General features: G+C 45.6%; 1 protein-coding gene across 1 annotated transcript; it reads left to right on the forward strand.

Moving 5' to 3' along the window:
• Positions 1 to 705: 705 nt before the first annotated feature.
• On the forward strand, positions 706 to 18,913 carry clcn6 (chloride channel 6). The gene is made up of 23 exons (XM_015942250.3): positions 706 to 818; positions 1,505 to 1,564; positions 1,947 to 2,012; positions 2,137 to 2,202; positions 2,272 to 2,338; positions 2,485 to 2,591; positions 4,710 to 4,836; positions 5,366 to 5,433; positions 8,751 to 8,809; positions 8,878 to 9,010; positions 9,123 to 9,236; positions 9,536 to 9,702; positions 9,795 to 9,906; positions 10,015 to 10,144; positions 11,812 to 11,965; positions 12,680 to 12,836; positions 13,126 to 13,232; positions 14,999 to 15,185; positions 15,266 to 15,426; positions 15,495 to 15,651; positions 15,733 to 15,840; positions 15,912 to 16,037; positions 16,111 to 18,913. Exons 1-23 carry the CDS (start codon positions 717 to 719, stop codon positions 16,189 to 16,191), a joined length of 2,616 nt encoding a protein of 871 aa, XP_015797736.3. The 5' UTR covers positions 706 to 716; the 3' UTR covers positions 16,192 to 18,913.
• Positions 18,914 to 19,042: the final 129 nt, after the last annotated feature.

Below are 19,042 nucleotides of genomic sequence, written 5' to 3' on the forward strand. Positions count from 1 at the left end.
AGGAAGACCCGGGACACTCTGGAGAGACCATGTCTCTCGGCTGGCCAGGGAACACCTTGGGATTGCCCAAGTGGCTGAGAGAAGTCTGGGCCTCTCGACTTATGCTGCCGCCCCCGTGACCCGACCCCAGTTAGGCAGCTGAAAATGGATGGATGGATGTAATATTTGCTAAATGTATTCTCTGCACCTGTTTGCTATAAACTCACTCATTCACTCATACATGAAGTGACACAACTGTTCTGCAGTGATAATAAAAGCAAAATTAAAATACTCGACAGGTCTTTTCCTGATTTTGTTGCTCATAACTACCCCCCTTACACACACACACACACACACACACACACACACACACACACACACACACACACACACACACACACACACACACACACACAAATCACTCCAATACCTTTGTAAAAGTTAGCTGTAATGTTGTAACGATACACTAACGAGTGATTTAAACGTTGCTTTTTGATCAAATAGTTTAAAAAGTGGTGTCACGTGAGACAAACCTGCAACGTTCAAACATCTCCGTAAATGTGTATTTCTAACACACAGTAGCACTGATTTTAAATTTATTGAGATTAAATATTCGCACCAATAAACTTTTTACTGTGGGTGTTTTATTTCCTATAAGACGACAGCATGGCGTGTATCAGAATTCCTCTGAAGCGTGTTTATTTTACGCTGGTTTAGAGTTTTCCCGCAGTACGTGAATGCACCATGACACAACAGCAAAGATGGCGGGCTGCTGTCGGAACTGTTTTTGTTGTCAGTGTTGCTGCAGAGAAACGGAGACGCGGACTCCGGAGGAACTGGTGAGAAACCACCGATAACCGAGCGAATAGCCCACCGGAGCACCTCCCGGTCCGGTTCAGTGGAGTTTTAACGGAATTAGAGTCTCTCTGGTTCCGTTCCTCCCTGATGCGGAGCAGCTAGCTAGCCGCAAGATTATTTACAGTAGTTACGTCTCATTTAGTTTCTGACCTTCTCGTTTTTATGTTGTCACTGTTGTTTTAGCCCTTTTCTTTCACCAAGGTTCAGTCTTTGCAGGTGTTTTTGAGCCTGAGCGAGTTCATTTACCTGCACTGCAGTTCCAATAACAGTTTATATTCCCTAATCCTACATTAAACTCATTCTGAATGTAATCTGATTCTAAAACATTTTATTTAAGATGCACTAAATCTAGTTTTTAGGGCCGATACCGAGCACAGCTCTGATACGAATTTCTGCTAATTCTGATTAATCTAATAAAATTACAATTAACAGAAATCTTCCTTATAATGAGGCCACTTAGTAGGAAAACTTGATTTATTTACGTTATTGCTGCTGGGAGATGGTGAATTTAAAAAAATCACCCGCTCTCTGAATCTTGGATGATTCCGGTCACCGGGCGTTTTTGTTGCACCTCCGCAAAACTCGTTTTAACGCGTCTGAACTCTCCAGTTTCCAGCTGTCTGTGCGCTCTTTTGGGCATTGATGGACATTCATCTGGTTCTTTTAGACGATTCTTGGTGAAATTCGAGATGAAGAAGATGAGATCCTACCCAGGAAGGACTATGAGGTGAGCGGTCCCTGAAAGTGCTGATCCAGGACTTTTAATTTGTGAGGAATCAGACTTTGGTTTAAAACAGTCTTGTTCAGTAGGTTCTCACTCATTCACTCGTTTTCAGCCCAGTCAGTGGGTACTCATTCACAATCATAATTGTATAAACATTTTCAAATCTTTTAATGATTAGGAATTATACAATCGCTGCTGCAGAAATATTAAAAACCAGAAGTGTTGCATTAAAACTGGGAAAGAACAAGCTCTATTGATCTTTTTCCTCTGCAAATAATCATGAAAGAGGTTGTGGGCGGGACTGCAGAAACAGCTTCCTGTGGAAATGTGACATCATCAACAGCTGATTAATGCTAACAGTGACTGTATCTCTGTGGTTGACTAGAGTTTGGATTACGACCGCTGCATCAATGAGCCCTACGTGGAGGTTCTGGAGGGCATGGACAACAAGGTGAGTAACATTAAATCCTCTTTTCTGTTGGTGGGAGTGCTCTGCTCTTTAAGCCCCTGTTTTAACTGAGACCTGAGGAGAAAAGATCCCTGTGTGAATTACACGCACATGTTTTTGTCAACAGAAAGGCAGAAAGTACGAGGCGGTGCGGTGGATGATGGTGTTTGTGATTGGGGTCACCGTCGGTCTGGTAGGTACATTTCAGCTTTTTTCAGTCTTGCTGCAGATGAACAGGAATGATGCTCCTTGTCTCTTCCAGGTTGGCCTGTTCGTGGACTTCTTTGTGCATCTCTTCACTAAAGTCAAGTTCTCCCTGGTTGGTGATTGTATCCTTGAATGCACACGTGGTCACTGATGCACAGGTGTTCTGTGATGCAGCGCTGAAATGAAGATATTGTAAATCAGGATAACTGACTGTTTTTATGAAACTGCTGAACAAGAGCAGTGGTGTTCCTTAGCCGAATGCCTGCAGCTATAGAGAAGTGCAGCAATAATGGCTGCCTCACGTTGTCTCTCCTGGAACTTCTGTCGTTCAACATGGCCTTCATCTTCATCGCCAGTGTGCTCATCCTCGTAGAGGTAACTGCCCATCTACTGATCTAGAGCTAAGCCTCTGTTACCATGGTGATCTAGAGCTAAGACTCTGTTACCATGGTGATCTAGCGCAAGCCTCTGTTACCACGGTGATCTAGAGCTAAGACTCTGTTACCATGGTGATCTAGAGCTAAGCCTCTGTTACCATGGTGATCTAGAGCAAGCCTCTGTTACCAGGGTGATCTAGATCTAAGCCTCTGTTACCATGGTGATCTAGCGCAAGCCTCTGTTACCACGGTGATCTAGAGCTAAGACTCTGTTACCATGGTGATCTAGAGCTAAGCCTCTGTTACCATGGTGATCTAGCGCAAGCCTCTGTTACCACGGTGATCTAGAGCTAAGCCTCTGTTACCATGGTGATGTAGAGCTAAGCCTCTGTTACCACGGTGATCAAGAGCTAAGCTTCTGTTACCACGGTGATCAAGAGCTAAGCTTCTGTTACCACGGTGATCAAGAGCTAAGCTTCTGTTACCACGGTGATCAAGAGCTAAGCTTCTGTTACCATGGTGATCTAGCGCAAGCCTCTGTTACCATGGTGATCTAGAGCTAAGCCTCTGTTACCATGGTGATGTAGAGCTAAGCCTCTGTTACCACGGTGATCAAGAGCTAAGCTTCTGTTACCATGGTGATCAAGAGCTAAGCTTCTGTTACCACGGTGATCAAGAGCTAAGCTTCTGTTACCATGGTGATCAAGAGCTAAGCTTCTGTTACCATGGTGATGTAGAGCTAAGCCTCTGTTACCACGGTGATCAAGAGCTAAGCTTCTGTTACCATGGTGATCAAGAGCTAAGCCTCTGTTACCACGGTGATCAAGAGCTAAGCTTCTGTTACCATGGTGATCAAGAGCTAAGCTTCTGTTACCACGGTGATCAAGAGCTAAGCTTCTGTTACCACGGTGATCAAGAGCTAAGCTTCTGTTACCACGGTGATCAAGAGCTAAGCTTCTGTTACCACGGTGATCAAGAGCTCAGCTTCTGTTACCACGGTGATCAAGAGCTAAGCTTCTGTTACCACGGTGATCTAGAGCAAGCCTCTGTTACCACAGTGATCTAGAGCTAAGCCTCTGTTACCATGGTGATGTAGAGCTAAGCCTCTGTTACCACGGTGATCAAGAGCTAAGCTTCTGTTACCATGGTGATCAAGAGCTAAGCCTCTGTTACCACGGTGATCAAGAGCTAAGCTTCTGTTACCATGGTGATCAAGAGCTAAGCTTCTGTTACCACGGTGATCAAGAGCTAAGCTTCTGTTACCACGGTGATCAAGAGCTAAGCTTCTGTTACCACGGTGATCAAGAGCTAAGCTTCTGTTACCACGGTGATCAAGAGCTCAGCTTCTGTTACCACGGTGATCAAGAGCTAAGCTTCTGTTACCACGGTGATCTAGAGCTAAGCCTCTGTTACCACGGTGATCAAGAGCTAAGCTTCTGTTACCACGGTGATCAAGAGCTCAGCTTCTGTTACCACGGTGATCAAGAGCTAAGCTTCTGTTACCACGGTGATCTAGAGCAAGCCTCTGTTACCACAGTGATCTAGAGCTAAGCCTCTGTTACCACGGTGACCTAGAGCAAGCCTCTGTTACCACGGTGATCTAGAGCAAGCCTCTGTTACCACAGTGATCTAGAGCTAAGCCTCTGTTACCACGGTGACCTAGAGCAAGCCTCTGTTACCACGGTGACCTAGAGCAAGCCTCTGTTACTACGGTGATAGCCACATTAAAACAAATCCTGATTTGGTATCTGAGACTTTTAATCTGACATTTTCTCACATAATCAGACATTTTTCATCTGTAGTTTTAGATTTCTAACGATTCTCATTTTTGTCATGAAATGATAACACAGTAACTAACTGTAACCATAACACACTGAAATGATGTTTTATGGAGGCAAAATAAACAACGTTCTAGGACCCTGTACAGCTCACTATCGCTCTAATCTAACTTAATCCTAAATCTTTCTCTTTTCTTCATCTTTATGAATTCCATCCTTTACAGGAAGTGATGGGCTTCTTCTCCTCGTTGAGGATTTTATTCTCCTCCGTGGTTGTGGTCTGGTGTTTTAGTATTGTGGTGATAAACCTAGCTTATTTCTGCTCTTCTGCTTTTCAGCCGGTAGCTGCAGGCTCTGGTATCCCAGAAATCAAAAGTTACTTGAACGGAGTGAAGATTCCTGGAATCGTGAGATTGAGAACGTTTCTCTGCAAAGCTGCTGGAGTCCTGTTCAGCGTGGCTGGAGGTAAACGGGCTTCAGGTGTTTTTATTCAGAGGAACTCGGTTAGTCCGACGTCTAAGCTTTTTACTCACTGCATTAGTTTAATTTGGATTTTTATTGTTATTAAAATTCTCTTTAGTTGAGGCTCAGGATCTGGCTAATATCTGGGTGTGGAGCTCAGCGCCGTTCCCACTCCAACATCACCGACTGGAAGCACAGCTGCTTCTATTATCATTACGTCAGCACATGGGACCAAACTATCAATCATGATGAAATAGTGATTCGACCCTAAAATATCGTGATTTTTTTCACCCAGCCAAAGCTTCAGGCCAAAATAAAACTTCCAACTGTAGTTTTCATCATTAAAAGCTGATTTAATAACCTTTTAAAGAACCTGAGTTCAGTCAGGGGAACACTGTCTTGCTGCTGTGACAACATGAGCCTGGTTGTAGGAACTGATGACATGAGATGTGTGTCCAGGTTTATTCATGTGATCATCAGTTGTGATGAGAGGGTTTGTAGTAAACAACTCTGGCTCTGCTTGTTTACTCAGGTCTGTTTGTGGGAAAAGAAGGTCCCATGATACACAGTGGAGCCATCGTGGGAGCTGGTCTTCCTCAGGTACTTCTGCAGAATTGAAGTAACACACCACAGGAATTCTGATTCCCACTCGGAGTGGGGAGTAAATACCACTTCTATCTAGGAATGTGGGAATGGTTTCATCCAGTTGTTCCACCATCCATCATTTCTGGCTTTTGATTAAATTTTTGTCTAAATTTCTAATTAGATTTTTATCTAAATATATAGTTTTAAATGCTACTAGCTGCTAGATAGTTAGCCAACAGTGCAGGAGAGATGTCTTTATTTTTCCATCAATTTATCCTCTAGTGGATGGATGGATAAATAGATGGATGGATGATGATGGATGGATTATGGATAGATGATGATGGATAGATGATGATGGTTGATGGATGGACGATGGATGATGATGGATGGATGATGATGGATGATGATGATGGTTGATGGATGGACGATGGATGATGATGGATGGATTATGGATGATGGACAATGGATGATGATGGATGATGATGATGGGTGGATGAATGATTGATTGATGGATGATGATGGGCGATGGATGATGATGGATGGATTATGGATGATGGACAATGGATGATGATGGATGATGATGATGGGTGGATGAATGATTGATTGATGGATGATGATGGGCGATGGATGATGATGGATGGATTATGGATGATGGACAATGGATGATGATGGATGATGATGATGGATGGATGAATGATAGATGAATGGATGATGATGGATGGATTATGGATGATGGACAATGGATGATGATGGATGGATGGATGATGATGATGGATGGATGAATGATTGATGGATGGATGATGATGGATGATGGATGGATGAATGATTGATGGATGGACGATGGATGATGATGGACGATGGATGGATGAATGATGATGGATGGATGGATGGATGATGATGGATGATGATGATGGATGGAAGGATGAATGATTGATGGATGGATGAACAATGGATGATGATGATGGATGATGGGTGGATGAATGATGGATGGATGGATGGATGGATGGATGATGATGGATGGATTATGGATGATGGACAATGGATGATGATGATGGATGAATGATAGATAGATGGATGGATGGATGATGATGGATGGATTATGGATGGATGGATGGATGATGATGATGGATGGATGATGGATGATGATGGATGGATGAATGAATGATTGATTGATGGATGGATGGATGATGGATGGATGATGGATGGATGAATGATTGATGGATGATGATGATGGATGGATTATGGATGATGGACAATGGATGATGATGATGGATGAATGATAGATAGATGGATGGATGGATGATGATGGATGGATTATGGATGATGGACAATGGATGATGATGATGGATGAATGATAGATAGATGGATGGATGGATGATGATGGATGGATTATGGATGGATGGATGGATGATGATGATGGATGGATGATGATGGATGATGGATGGATGAATGATTGATGGATGGATGGATGGATGATGATGATGGATGGATGATGGATGGATGAATGATTGATGGATGATGATGATGGATGGATGGATGATGGATGGATGAATTATTGATGGATGATGATGATGATGGATGGATGGATGGATGGATGATGATGATGGATGGATGAATGATTGATGGATGGATGATGATGGATGGATGAATGATTGATGGATGGATGGATGAATGATTGATGGATGGATGATGATGGATGATGGATGGATGAATGATTGCTGGATGGATGATGATGGATGATGGATGGATGAATGATTGCTGGATGGATGGATGATGATGATGGATGGATGGATGAATGATTGATGGATGGATGGATGAATGATTGATGGATGGATGATGATGATGGATAGATGGATGAATGATTGATGGATGGATGGATGGATGATTGCTGGATGGATGATGATGGATGATGGATGGATGAATGATTGCTGGATGGATGAAGGATTGCTGGATGGATGGATGAATGATTGATGGATGGATGATGATGATCGATAGATGGATGAATGATTGATGGGTGGATGGATGGATGGATGAATGATTGATGGATGGATGAATGATTGATGGATGGATGGTGATGATGGATAGATGGATGAATGATGGATGGATGGATGGATGAATGATTGATGGATGGATGATGATGGATGGATGAATGATTGCTGGATGGGTGATGATGGATGATGGATGGATGAATGATTGCTGGATGGATGGATGATGATGATGGATGGATGGATGAATGATTGATGGATGGATGGATGGATGAATGATTGCTGGGTGGATGATGATGGATGATGGATGGATGAATGATTGCTGGATGGATGGATGATGATGATGGATGGATGGATGGATGAATGATTGATGGATGGATGGATGGATGGATGAATGATTGCTGGGTGGATGATGATGGATGATGGATGGATGAATGATTGCTGGATGGATGGATGATGATGATGGATGGATGGATGAATGATTGATGGATGGATGGATGGATGAATGATTGCTGGGTGGATGATGATGGATGATGGATGGATGAATGATTGCTGGATGGATGGATGATGATGATGGATGGATGGATGGATGAATGATTGATGGATGGATGGATGGATGGATGAATGATTGCTGGGTGGATGATGATGGATGATGGATGGATGAATGATTGCTGGATGGATGGATGATGATGATGGATGGATGGATGGATGGATGAATGATTGCTGGATGGATGGATGATGATGATGGATGGATGGATGAATGATTGATGGATGGATGGATGGATGAATGATTGCTGGGTGGATGATGATGGATGATGGATGGATGAATGATTGCTGGATGGATGGATGATGATGATGGATGGATGGATGGATGAATGATTGATGGATGGATGGATGGATGAATGATTGCTGGATGGATGGATGATGATGATGGATGGATGGATGGATGGATGAATGATTGATGGATGGATGGATGGATGAATGATTGCTGGATGGATGGATGATGATGATGGATTATGGATGGACTCGTGTCTCATTTCTAAAAATTCTGAGTCTAAATCTTTTTCCGCGTCTCTCGATGCTTTAGCTCAGTGGTGCCTAATCCCGGTCCTGGCGGGCCGGTATCCAGCAGGTTTTTTTTGGTTCTGGGCTCCAACAGACTTGATTCAGTGGTGGAAACACTTGTGCAGCAGCTCATCGGGCTCTGCAGAAGCCTGTTAATTAGCTGCTGATTGAAATCAGGTGTGTTGAAGCAGGTGTCAAACTAAAACATGCAGGATGCCGGCCCTCCAGGACCGGGATTGGGCGCCCCTGCTTTAGCCTCATATCTATCCTCCTCTCCTCCAGTTTCAGAGCATCACCTTCAAAAGGATAAAGTTTGATTTTCCCTACTTCCGCAGTGACAGGTATGTCCCCCTGCTGCTGTTTACGCCTCACCTGTGAGTTTTACCAGGAACATAAATGTGTCCTCCAGAGACAAGCGGGACTTTGTGTCTGCTGGAGCTGCGGCAGGAGTGGCTGCTGCCTTTGGCGCTCCGATCGGGGGAACCCTCTTCAGTCTGGAGGAGGGCTCGTCCTTCTGGAACCAGGCCCTTACCTGGAAAGTGGTACGTTAGCTAATGCTAAAATCAAAATGCTAATGAAGTTTCCAGCCCTGAAGCCCCGCTGCACTATCAGCTTTGGGACGTCTGAAATCAGAGATCTGATGTTTGTTTTCAGCTCTTCTGTTCGATGTCGGCCACCTTTACGCTCAACTTCTTCCGCTCTGGGATCAACTTTAACAAGTGGGGTTCGTTCCAGCTGCCCGGGCTGCTCAACTTTGGAGAATTCAAGGTAAAGACCTTCGTGTTTCCTGACTGTGAGGGTATATTACCTGCATTATTTCATTTTAAAGTTTTTATTTTCCAAATAACATCGAAACGATTCAGATGTTTATTTTAATTCCAAATCAAACGTTTTTCCTGTCCAGCTGTCGCGTCTCCTCCTCTCTGTTCTCGCTGGATGCTGATTCAGGGAAATAATGTTATTCCTGCTTTATTTAGCTTCTGCTCCAGATCCACGCTGAGGTTTGGCTTTACTCTTGAGTTTAGATCCGTTGCTTTGTTTTATTGTGATTGACTTTGTGTGACCAGTGTCCAGAGGGCGATAAGACCTGCCACCTGTGGACCGCAGTGGACCTGGCCTTCTTTGTGCTGATGGGCGTGGTCGGTGGCCTCCTGGGGGCGCTCTTCAACTGTATGAACAAGATTCTGGCCAAGTATCGGATGAGACACATTCACCCCAAAGCCAAGTTCATCAGGTGACCTTTAACCCCCCTCCCACACACACACAGATCAGCCCTCTGAATAGTAAACCTGATGCACATTTTCATTCTTGGTCTTTCTTCCTCAGGGTGCTTGAAAGCCTTTTGGTTGCCATGGTTACAACAATAGTGATATTTTCAGCTTCTATTCTGTTGGGGGAATGTCGTGACCTATCTGCCCCCCCCACCCATAACACCACAGTAAGTGCGCAGCACCACTTCTCCGTGGGTATTTCCTCGGCTGAGCTTTCACACTCCGGCGCTGTCCCATTTTTCCCGCCTCGAATGAAATTTCCATGTTTTTCCCAGCTGTCCGGCAGTGATGAGATCAACTCGACCGTCCGACAGTTCTTCTGCTCCAACAAGACCTACAACGACATGGCCACTTTGTTCTTCAACTCACAGGAGGCAGCGATCCACCAGCTCTTCCACCAGGACGGTGAGCAAAAGCACCGCATCAGACTTTTAACTAAGATAAATGATGAATGACCCGCACTTGTGTCGCGCCTCTCAGAGTAAGGACTCCAAAGCGCTTTACACTACAGTGTGTCATTCATCCATTCACACACTGGTGGTGATGAGCTACGATGTAGCCACAGCTGCCCTGGGGCGCATTGACAGAGGCGAGGCGTCCGAGCACAGGCGCCACCGGTCCCTCCCACCACCAATAGGCTCACGGGTTAAGTGTCTTGCCCAAGGACACAACAGCAGAATTCTCTGTCCGGAGCCAGGATCGAACCTGCAACCTTCCGATTACTGGACGACCCGCTCAACCTGTTGACCTACTGCTGCCCAGATGCACTGAAGTGCCAGATTATTGTCTACATGCGTCTACTGCACGATGAGACTTCCCTTTCTATCGTTTATCAGAAAAAGTGGATTTGGGGGTGACTTGCTCTTTAACGTTCTTGACAGGAAGAACGCCGGCCTGCTGGGATAGCCTTGTTCCTACTGGGATCAAACAGCAGGGATAACCGCTAACATTCACGTTTCAGGAAAATTTTGTTTTTCCCAATTCAAAAAAAAAAACAAAAAGAATTTTCTAAAATCACACCTGCAGCATCGTCGTTTCTGCTGCGTGACTTCATCTGTGGGTCCAGATCTAACAAAGAGCTTCTCTGGTTTTAGTGGCCTTGATAAGTTAGTTAAAGAGCAAGTCACCCCCAAATCAACTTTTTTATAAATGCGTGTCTAATCGTGCTGCAGACACGTGTAGTTAATAGTTTAGCACTTGAGTGCATTTTAGTTAAAATTTTCTGCCTAAAACTGTCAGCGATGCGCCCTCTTCAGGTAAAAACTCTGCACTGCATTTGAATTTAAATCTTCCATCGCTATTGGCTAAGAGGTACCCTAGAACGTTAGTTGGTACCATATGATGTCACAATGTCGTTGTGAGCCTCTGTGCGTGTGTGTTTGTTAGCGGCTCCGCCCTCTCGGTCTGCTAGGCAACAGCATTTGTTGCATTTTTCAAACGGGAAGTGGGAGTGGCGTACTACTCCGGTAGGGGGTGACTTGCTCTTTAACTCGTTCCCTGCCAATTTGCATGTTTTTACTGCGTGGGCGTCGGACGAGCCCCCGCTCCGTGAGAACAAACATCTCAGCTCTAAAGCCGGTCTTCATCCGCATACGTCACACGTCACGTGACCAGGAAGCAGAACATCCATGTGTTAGGAGATCGTTTTTTTTTTTAAAGTAAAAATGGTGAGAAACGCTGTCAGCGAATGAGTTAAAGTTGATAAAGGAGACTGAATCTTGTTCCAGGTTTCAAATAAAACCATAAAAACCTGAAAATACTTTTTAAAAAATCTAGTTTTTCTTTATTTATCGTGTTTAAAACAAACCTGACTTTAACGACGTCTAACTGGCTGCTGGAGCTTGTTTTCATCCACCTTTTAAAATAAATAAATAATGTAATAAAGTATGGGGTTGTTTGATCATAAAGCTTCATTCTTAGCATTCTATCATTTTTACCATGTTATCAATATTATTATTATTATCAATATTATTATTATTATTATGCCTCTCTAGATACATCCCATAATTAGTCTGTTGGGGGAGGTCTGGGGGACCTGATGACATCACTGACCTGTCTCTGGTTCCTCTCAGGTACCTTCAGTCCCGTCACGCTGTCCCTGTTCTTCCTGCTCTACTTCCTGTTGGCCTGTTGGACCTACGGCGTCTCCGTCCCCAGCGGACTCTTTGTCCCGTGTCTCCTCTGCGGAGCAGCGTTTGGACGTCTCATCGCTAACATACTCAGCGTGTAAAACAAACTCTTCTTCCTGTTGCAGAACTGGGCCGTCTCTGACTGCTGGTGGATAGAAAATGTCACACATGTAAAAACAAGTTGTTTTAATCTGACAGATTAGCTCAAATCAGGCACTAGGAAGGGGTTAATCTGACTAAACGATATAAACATTACTATCACGTAGAATAAAACACACGGGGTCTTTTGTGGTTAAGCAGCTGCTGGATGAATATCCATCCATCCATTTCTGGATGCTTATCTGGGGTTGGGTCAGGATTAGGATTAGGCAGCAGCCTAAGCTGGGAGGCCCAGACTTCCCTCTCCCCAGCCACCCGGGCCAGCTCCTCCGGGGAATCCCAAGGCGTTCCCTGGCCAGGTGAGAGACGTAGTCCTTCCAGCGTGTCCTGGGCCTTCCTTTGGGCCTGAGAATAAATAATAATCTCTCTCTAAAGGGCGACAGACTAAGAATAGTGAAATATCTGCACAAATAAACTCAAACATACAAGAATCAGCTGTTTTTCCTGGTTAGTTAGTTTAGTGTCTCCCCCTGCTGGTCATCACACAGAACCCGGGTTTGGTTTCCTACAGTCTTCTAGCTGCGGCTGAGATTTAGGAGTAAGCTAACCGGTGGTTCTCTGATGCTGATGCTAGGCTACGCTAACCATCAGGACACAGAAACCCAACGACACGTATCTGACTGGTTCTGATCCCGAGTTTCTCCTCTGGCAGGAAACTGGGAATGGACATCTACTCTGGGACCTTTGCTCTGATCGGAGCGGCGGCCTTCCTGGGGGGCGTGGTCAGAATGACCATCAGCCTCACCGTCATCCTCATCGAGTCCACCAATGAGATCACCTTTGGGCTGCCCATCATGATCACGCTGATGGTACCGCCTCTGTTAGCGCGGATAGAGAGGATGAGATCTGTTTTCACGTATTAACTCATTAATCTGTTACTGGAAAGATTAAGAAGTTAGCCAACAGCTTTATCATGAGTCAGCAATCTGTTAATCCCATGCTGCTGCAGGGACTTATGGGTAAATCAGTACCAGCCGTCCTGCTGATACAAATTCCTCCAAAACAGCAGAAAAATGGGTTTTTCACCCAAGTAATGAAAGAAATCAACATCCTGGGTAAAGATGGGCCTCTGATCCCCATTCTCCTTTTTGCCTCCAGGTTGCGAAGTGGACCGGAGACTTTTTCAACAGAGGTATCTACGACATCCACGTCCAGCTGAAGGGCGTCCCGCTGCTGGAGTGGGAGACGGAGGCAGAGATGGACAAGTACGCTGGGAATATCGAAGCCCGATCTGAGCCGGTTCGGCTCGTTTCGTTTCAGCGTCGACGTCGCAGCGCGATCGTCACGCCTCAGGTCCCGCTGTGATGTCAGACTCACTCGGGTTTCCGACACGCAGCCATCCACCAATCACAGCGTTGTAGAAGCAGAACGTGGGGGCTTATGAGGTGTTATTGGTTTCTGAATTTCAAGCTGGGAGTTACTCGTGCGGGAGGAGGGCGCGGCACTCGTGACCTGTTAGCCAATAGAGCTCCGGGAGTTGACGTCACTTCTCCCAGCATGCAACAGTTCAAATCGAAACGGCGCCATATTGGCAGGCAGAAGCCGGCAGCTGGACTATTTGTTATTGTCAGAAAACTCAATCAAATGGGAAACATGGTAGATTCCTGTTGTTCCCCAGGATGCAGAACAGACGCGGACGACATAAGGAATGAGCCATCTACAGGATTCCCCAAGATCCGGAGCGCCGCAAACGTTGGATCATTGTAATAAAACGCGCTAGCCTCCGGGCTAAAATGAAACTGTGGGATCCAGAGAGTAAAGGTTTTCACTTATGCAGCGACCGCTTCATATCAGGTACTTAAACCAACGTTTCCTCAACTGTGTATGGTATTTATTTTAAATGCTTTTATTACGATTCTTAGTGGGCTTCTTAAACTTATTTTGGCGGGGCTTTTTCTGTCTTATTACTCATAGCAACAAGTAAACGTCACGTAAAACGTTGCCTCGTGAGTTCTGCGTGCTGCCATTTACGTGTTTTATGATCACAGCAATTAACCGGCTAAGCTGTATTTCATTTTTAAGCAATGGTTGATCAAGTGTCAGATCACACATAAAAAGCACTTTGGATTGCTGTTATCTGTCTCACCGAGACAGATAACAGACAGATCCTGAGACGCTCCTGCCTGACATATTTATTTTATTAACGGGAAAAATCAGACTAGTGATTTCTCTTGGTGTTCAGTTTATACATTCAAACAGCACAGCACTCTATTTAAACTACTTACATGTAAATCTATGTTATTTGTCCATTCATCCATCCATTTTCATCCGCTTATCCGGAGTCGGGTCGCGGGGTCAGTAGCCTAAGTCGAGAGGCCCAGACTTCCCTCTCCCCAGCCACTTGGGCCAGCTCCTCCGGGGGAATCCCAAGGCGTTCCCCGGCCAGGTCCGGTAAGAAGTCCGCTCCGACAGCTTCTGGCGATTTTAAAAAGTATCCCAGGGGCACGGTAAGGGTCGGAGATGTTTAGTCTATTTAATTTCTGACTATATAAAACGATTTCTTCGGCTTTAAAGTGTGAAGTAAACTCAGATGGAGTAAAATCCAAGCCGATCCCGTTTAATTTGTTTACATTTGTTGCCTGCCAACATGGCGTCTACTCTCTGAGAGTCACTTGACGTCCGGAGCTCTATAGGTGAAGGGGGTGGGTGTGGGTCAAAGGTTTGAAGCTAATACGAGGATGCTAACGAAGGATCTGACGGAAACTTTGTTTCTGAGGGATGTTTTGGGCGTTCTGTTGGATCGCTGACGGGGACGACGTTATTGGAGGACGTGAGTCGGACCCTTGTGGACATAAAGATGTTTGATGCGGTTCTCTTCTGTCGGTGAGAAGCTGTACCAGAACCGTGCGGCGCTGCTGCTTACGTTAGGTTTGATTGTTAGGATGAGGAAGTGGACGTAAAACCTGTTTCCTGTTATCATTCAAATCTCTACATCAGTCCCAGTTTTACGTGGATTTCTCTCCTCTGTCAGGCTGACCGCCAGTGACATCATGGAGCCCAACCTGACCTACGTGTACCCCCACACCCGGGTCCAGTCGCTGGTCAGCATCCTCCGCACCACAGTGTTCCACGCCTTTCCCGTGGTCACCGAAAACCGGCTGAACGAGCGGGATTTCATGAAGGGAAACATCCTGGTCAGCAACAACATTCGCTTCAAGGTAACCCGTCCTCCTTCCCCATCAGACCAGACGCGTCCCCACAGGCCCGGTTTGTCATCAGAACTCTTATTGGCGTCCAGAAGTCCAGCGTGGTGTCCCGCGCGGGCGAGCAGCGGCGCCGGTGCCAGTCCATGAAGTCGTACCCCTCCAGCGAGCTGAGGAACGTCTGTGACGAGCAGAGTGCCGCGGTGGAGCCGGCGGAGGAGGGGGAGGACCTGCTGCAGCAGATGCTGGAGCGAAGGTAATGACCCGATCAGAGCAGCCCAGCAGAACCAAGCAGACTCTAATGGTTCTGGTGTGTTTGAGCAGACACGCCCCCTACCCAAACCTGTACCCAGACCAGTCTCCCAGCGAGGAGTGGACCATGGAGGAGCGCTTCAGACCGCTCACCTTCCACGGCCTCATCCTGCGCTCCCAGCTCGTCAACCTGCTCATCCGAGGGGTCTGCTACTCGGAGAACCAGTCGGTCCGTTCCGCCCGCTTCCACCACCACCAACAGTTATTATTATTCATGATGCGTCACGATGGCTGTCTCCCTCCCATGCAGAGCGCCACTCAGCCGCGGCTGTCTTACGCTGAGATGACTGAGGACTACCCACGGTACCCAGACATCCACGAGGTGGACCTGACCCAGCTCAGCCCCCGTATGATAGTGGTACGACCCGTCGGGTTCGGATCAGGTAAATCTGGAGTTGATGAGTGGGCTGACGGTCCGTGTGGTTCCAGGATGTGACCCCCTACATGAACACCAGTCCATACACGGTGTCGCCCAACACCCGGATCTCCCAGGTCTTCAACCTGTTCCGGACCATGGGTCTACGGCACCTCCCGGTGGTCAACGCCGTCGGAGAGGTGAGTTCATCAGTTCTGGTCCAGTGTGCAGTGACCCGGTTCTGACTAAACTCTGGCCTGCTGGTTCTTTCAGATCGTTGGAATCATAACGAGACATAATCTAACCCACGAGTTCCTGGTGGCCAAACTGCGGCAGCACTACATCACCATCTGACCCGGTGTTGGACTCTGTGTCCCGGTTCTGCTCGTTTGGGTTTTCAGCTTTGGTTCTGGTTTTGTCCCTTACAGCATTAAGACGTTCTCACACCCACACGACACGTGTCCCAGAACCAGAACCAGACGGTTGTTGGTAGAACAGAGGAGCCAAAAAGTCCTTCTAATGACCAAAGTCCGCATCTTGATCTGTGGTCCAAATGTTCAGAAACGACCCCTCGGTTCTACTATGTTCTTCTGGCACGGTCTTGATCTCAGAACCACTGGATCTGAAAGCAGATCCAGCACGGTACGGTTCTGTTCTGAGGTCCATCTGGACCCACGACTACGAGCAACAAGATCCCAGGGCTTCTGTTCTGACTCAGTTCAGATGTTCTGTCCGTTACTTCTCCTCATTAAGGAACACGCCCATGACGTCTTTCAACATAGGCAGAGTCTCTAAAACAGGAAGTAGTCCACTCATTGCAAGCTAGCTCGCTAACAAACTAGATGCTAATTTCCAGCATCTAATTAGTTGGGAAAAGATGTTTTTAAGTTTTTAGGTCCGGGAGTTCTCCCTCTTTTCATAATTTCATCACGTCTTTAGCATTCAGCTCGCTAAGGAGGAGCGCTGTATGTTATTACACTAAAGCTCTGGTTTTGTGCGACACCTGCATTTTAAAACTCGTAGTGTTTTACTTTGTGCTTTGGTTTGGTCTTAAAGGTACTACGTGTAGGGGTTTCACAGTTAGATGATCACAAACGGTCTAATGTCTCAATCTGAAGGTCACACCGAAACTGTTTTCCCTTTCAGCCCACTGAAGGTCGTCACTTTTTCTTCTTTCACAAAAGCTAAAGAGGGGCGTAGTCTCTGTTTACCATCTGTGAAACGGCTGCAAGCTAGCGATGCAGCGCCAGCATTTGTAATTTTACCACAGCGGGTAAAAAGCTCCAGAGTTGTTTAAAAGAACCAAAGCCAGTAAACAGGAGCGACCCAGAAGTTATTGCCACGGCATCTATTTATTCTACTTTAAATCGGGTAAAGAAGGCTAGAGGCTAACGCTGAGCTAACAATGCTAACGGTGAGTTAGAAGCAGATAGTCGGCTCTAAGAATATCTAAAGCTAGTATTACTCTGTGTGTGTGTGTGTGTGTGTGTGTGTGTGTGTGTGTGTGTGTGTGTGTGTGTGTGTGTGTGTGTGTGTGTGTGTGTGATGAGTCAATCGTGGCATTTTACTCCCTTTAGTGAGATGTTCAGAACGATAACAGCACGACTGCAACCACGCTTCCCCTAACGCCGGAGACATATTACCGTAATACGTGTATTAAGTGTTCCCTACTGTAAAACACCAGTGCAAATGCCAGATATGACGTGAATTTATCTACTTATCAACTTACTCGGTGTGTCCCGTCTAAAACGGTCCGGACAGAAACATGCTCTCTGCGACACGTTCAGATCCCAAAACGCAGTTTGACAGAAAATAAAATGATTATTAAACTCGTAGCTGTGATGAAAGCGCTCTACAAACCCCTCCAGCTCTGTTAGATGGAGCTGAAACACAAAATGTTATTAAATCTGCATTTTTGACATAATAGTGTCTGTTCTGAGCCTTTAAACCAGCTCCAGTAATAATAATAATAATACATTTTATTTATAATGCGCTTTACATTACAGAAGTAATCTCAAAGTGCTACAGAGTATAGGGGACAGGTATAAGGTACACAGCTAGTTAAAAACAGTTAAAATTTCAGGATACTATCAAGCATGGAAAATAAAAACAGTCCCCAGAAATAGATAAAACCCATCTAAAAAGTAATTACAGTAGATACATACAATAAGTAAAACCAGTCACTCACTGGTGTTGCTGCTCATAATAAGAATAAAAAAAACACTTAAATTAGATCTCAGCTGTAGAAGGTTCGTGAATATTTCATTTGTTGTTGTTTTTGCACTTTACTTTTTATTTGTATGTTTGTTTTCTCTGACTGATGAGATGTGCAGAACAGGGGCGTGTCCAGGGAGTGGCCTGGGGTAGCACATGCCACCCTTAGAATCTGATTGGCCACCCCAGGTGCCACCACACTAATTTACCTTTAAATAGGCTTTTCATTGTCCACAAAAGGCTTGAGGGTAAAACAAAACAAGCATATCCATTGGTGCCACCCATGCACAAAGTTGTGCCTCACCTGAGCCACCCCATTTTAAAAGATCTGGACACGCCACTGGTGCAGAAGGCACGCCGGTGCCCTGCAGGTTGTTATGAGACCAGCTTCCTGCGTCCTCCTAGAGCAGCTCAGAGGGAGCGGGTTTGCACTAACGAGGTCAGAGTTAACGACAGAGGACCACGTCTCTGAGTCTCAGGTTACATTCATGTGCATCATATTCTTTCCTAAACGGAGCAAAATCAAGTCAGGGGGATTTTACCCCTGAGGAAGCAGTATTTCCAATCTTCAAACATTTCTTCATGTTATTTTTAAAGTTTATTTAAGATTGTTTTCATATATTTAATTTGAAATGTAAACATGTTTAGTTGTTCAAATGATCAGATTTGTTTTATAGTTGTGATTTCTGAGCTGCTTTGGTGCATTTCACCTGGTTTTACGGGGACTTGCCTACAGACGTCTGGTTCAAAGCAGAATCAAAGAAACCTTTTTCTGTGGGAGAAAACTAGCAGAAGACCCGTCTTGTGCCTTCTCCTCCTCCTCCTTCTTCATTGTAGAAATAAAGTTCCACCTCAAAGTGTTCTTCTGTCTGGGTTCTTGTTTAACATTTAAACCTGCTGGTCCTGAACTCACCAGGGCCTCTAGCCCAGTCAGTCACCAGAGACACGTGGACATGTCTCCGCGGGGGGGGGCTGAGGAAAGACGGCAACA

Source organism: Nothobranchius furzeri, chromosome 15 (assembly GCF_043380555.1).
Source record: "Nothobranchius furzeri strain GRZ-AD chromosome 15, NfurGRZ-RIMD1, whole genome shotgun sequence".
NCBI classification, from domain to species: domain Eukaryota; kingdom Metazoa; phylum Chordata; class Actinopteri; order Cyprinodontiformes; family Nothobranchiidae; genus Nothobranchius; species Nothobranchius furzeri.

What these genes read in the sequence shown, in the direction of transcription:
- clcn6 (XM_015942250.3), top strand. Translation starts at nt 717, where the DNA reads ATGCACCATGACACAACAGCAAAGATGGCGGGCTGCTGTCGGAACTGT. An exon ending in CAGCAGATGCTGGAGCGAAG is followed by an intron (nt 15,427 to 15,494) that starts GTAATGACCCGA and finishes GTGTTTGAGCAG; the next exon opens with ACACGCCCCCTACCCAAACC. An exon ending in GCTACTCGGAGAACCAGTCG is followed by an intron (nt 15,652 to 15,732) that starts GTCCGTTCCGCC and finishes CCTCCCATGCAG; the next exon opens with AGCGCCACTCAGCCGCGGCT.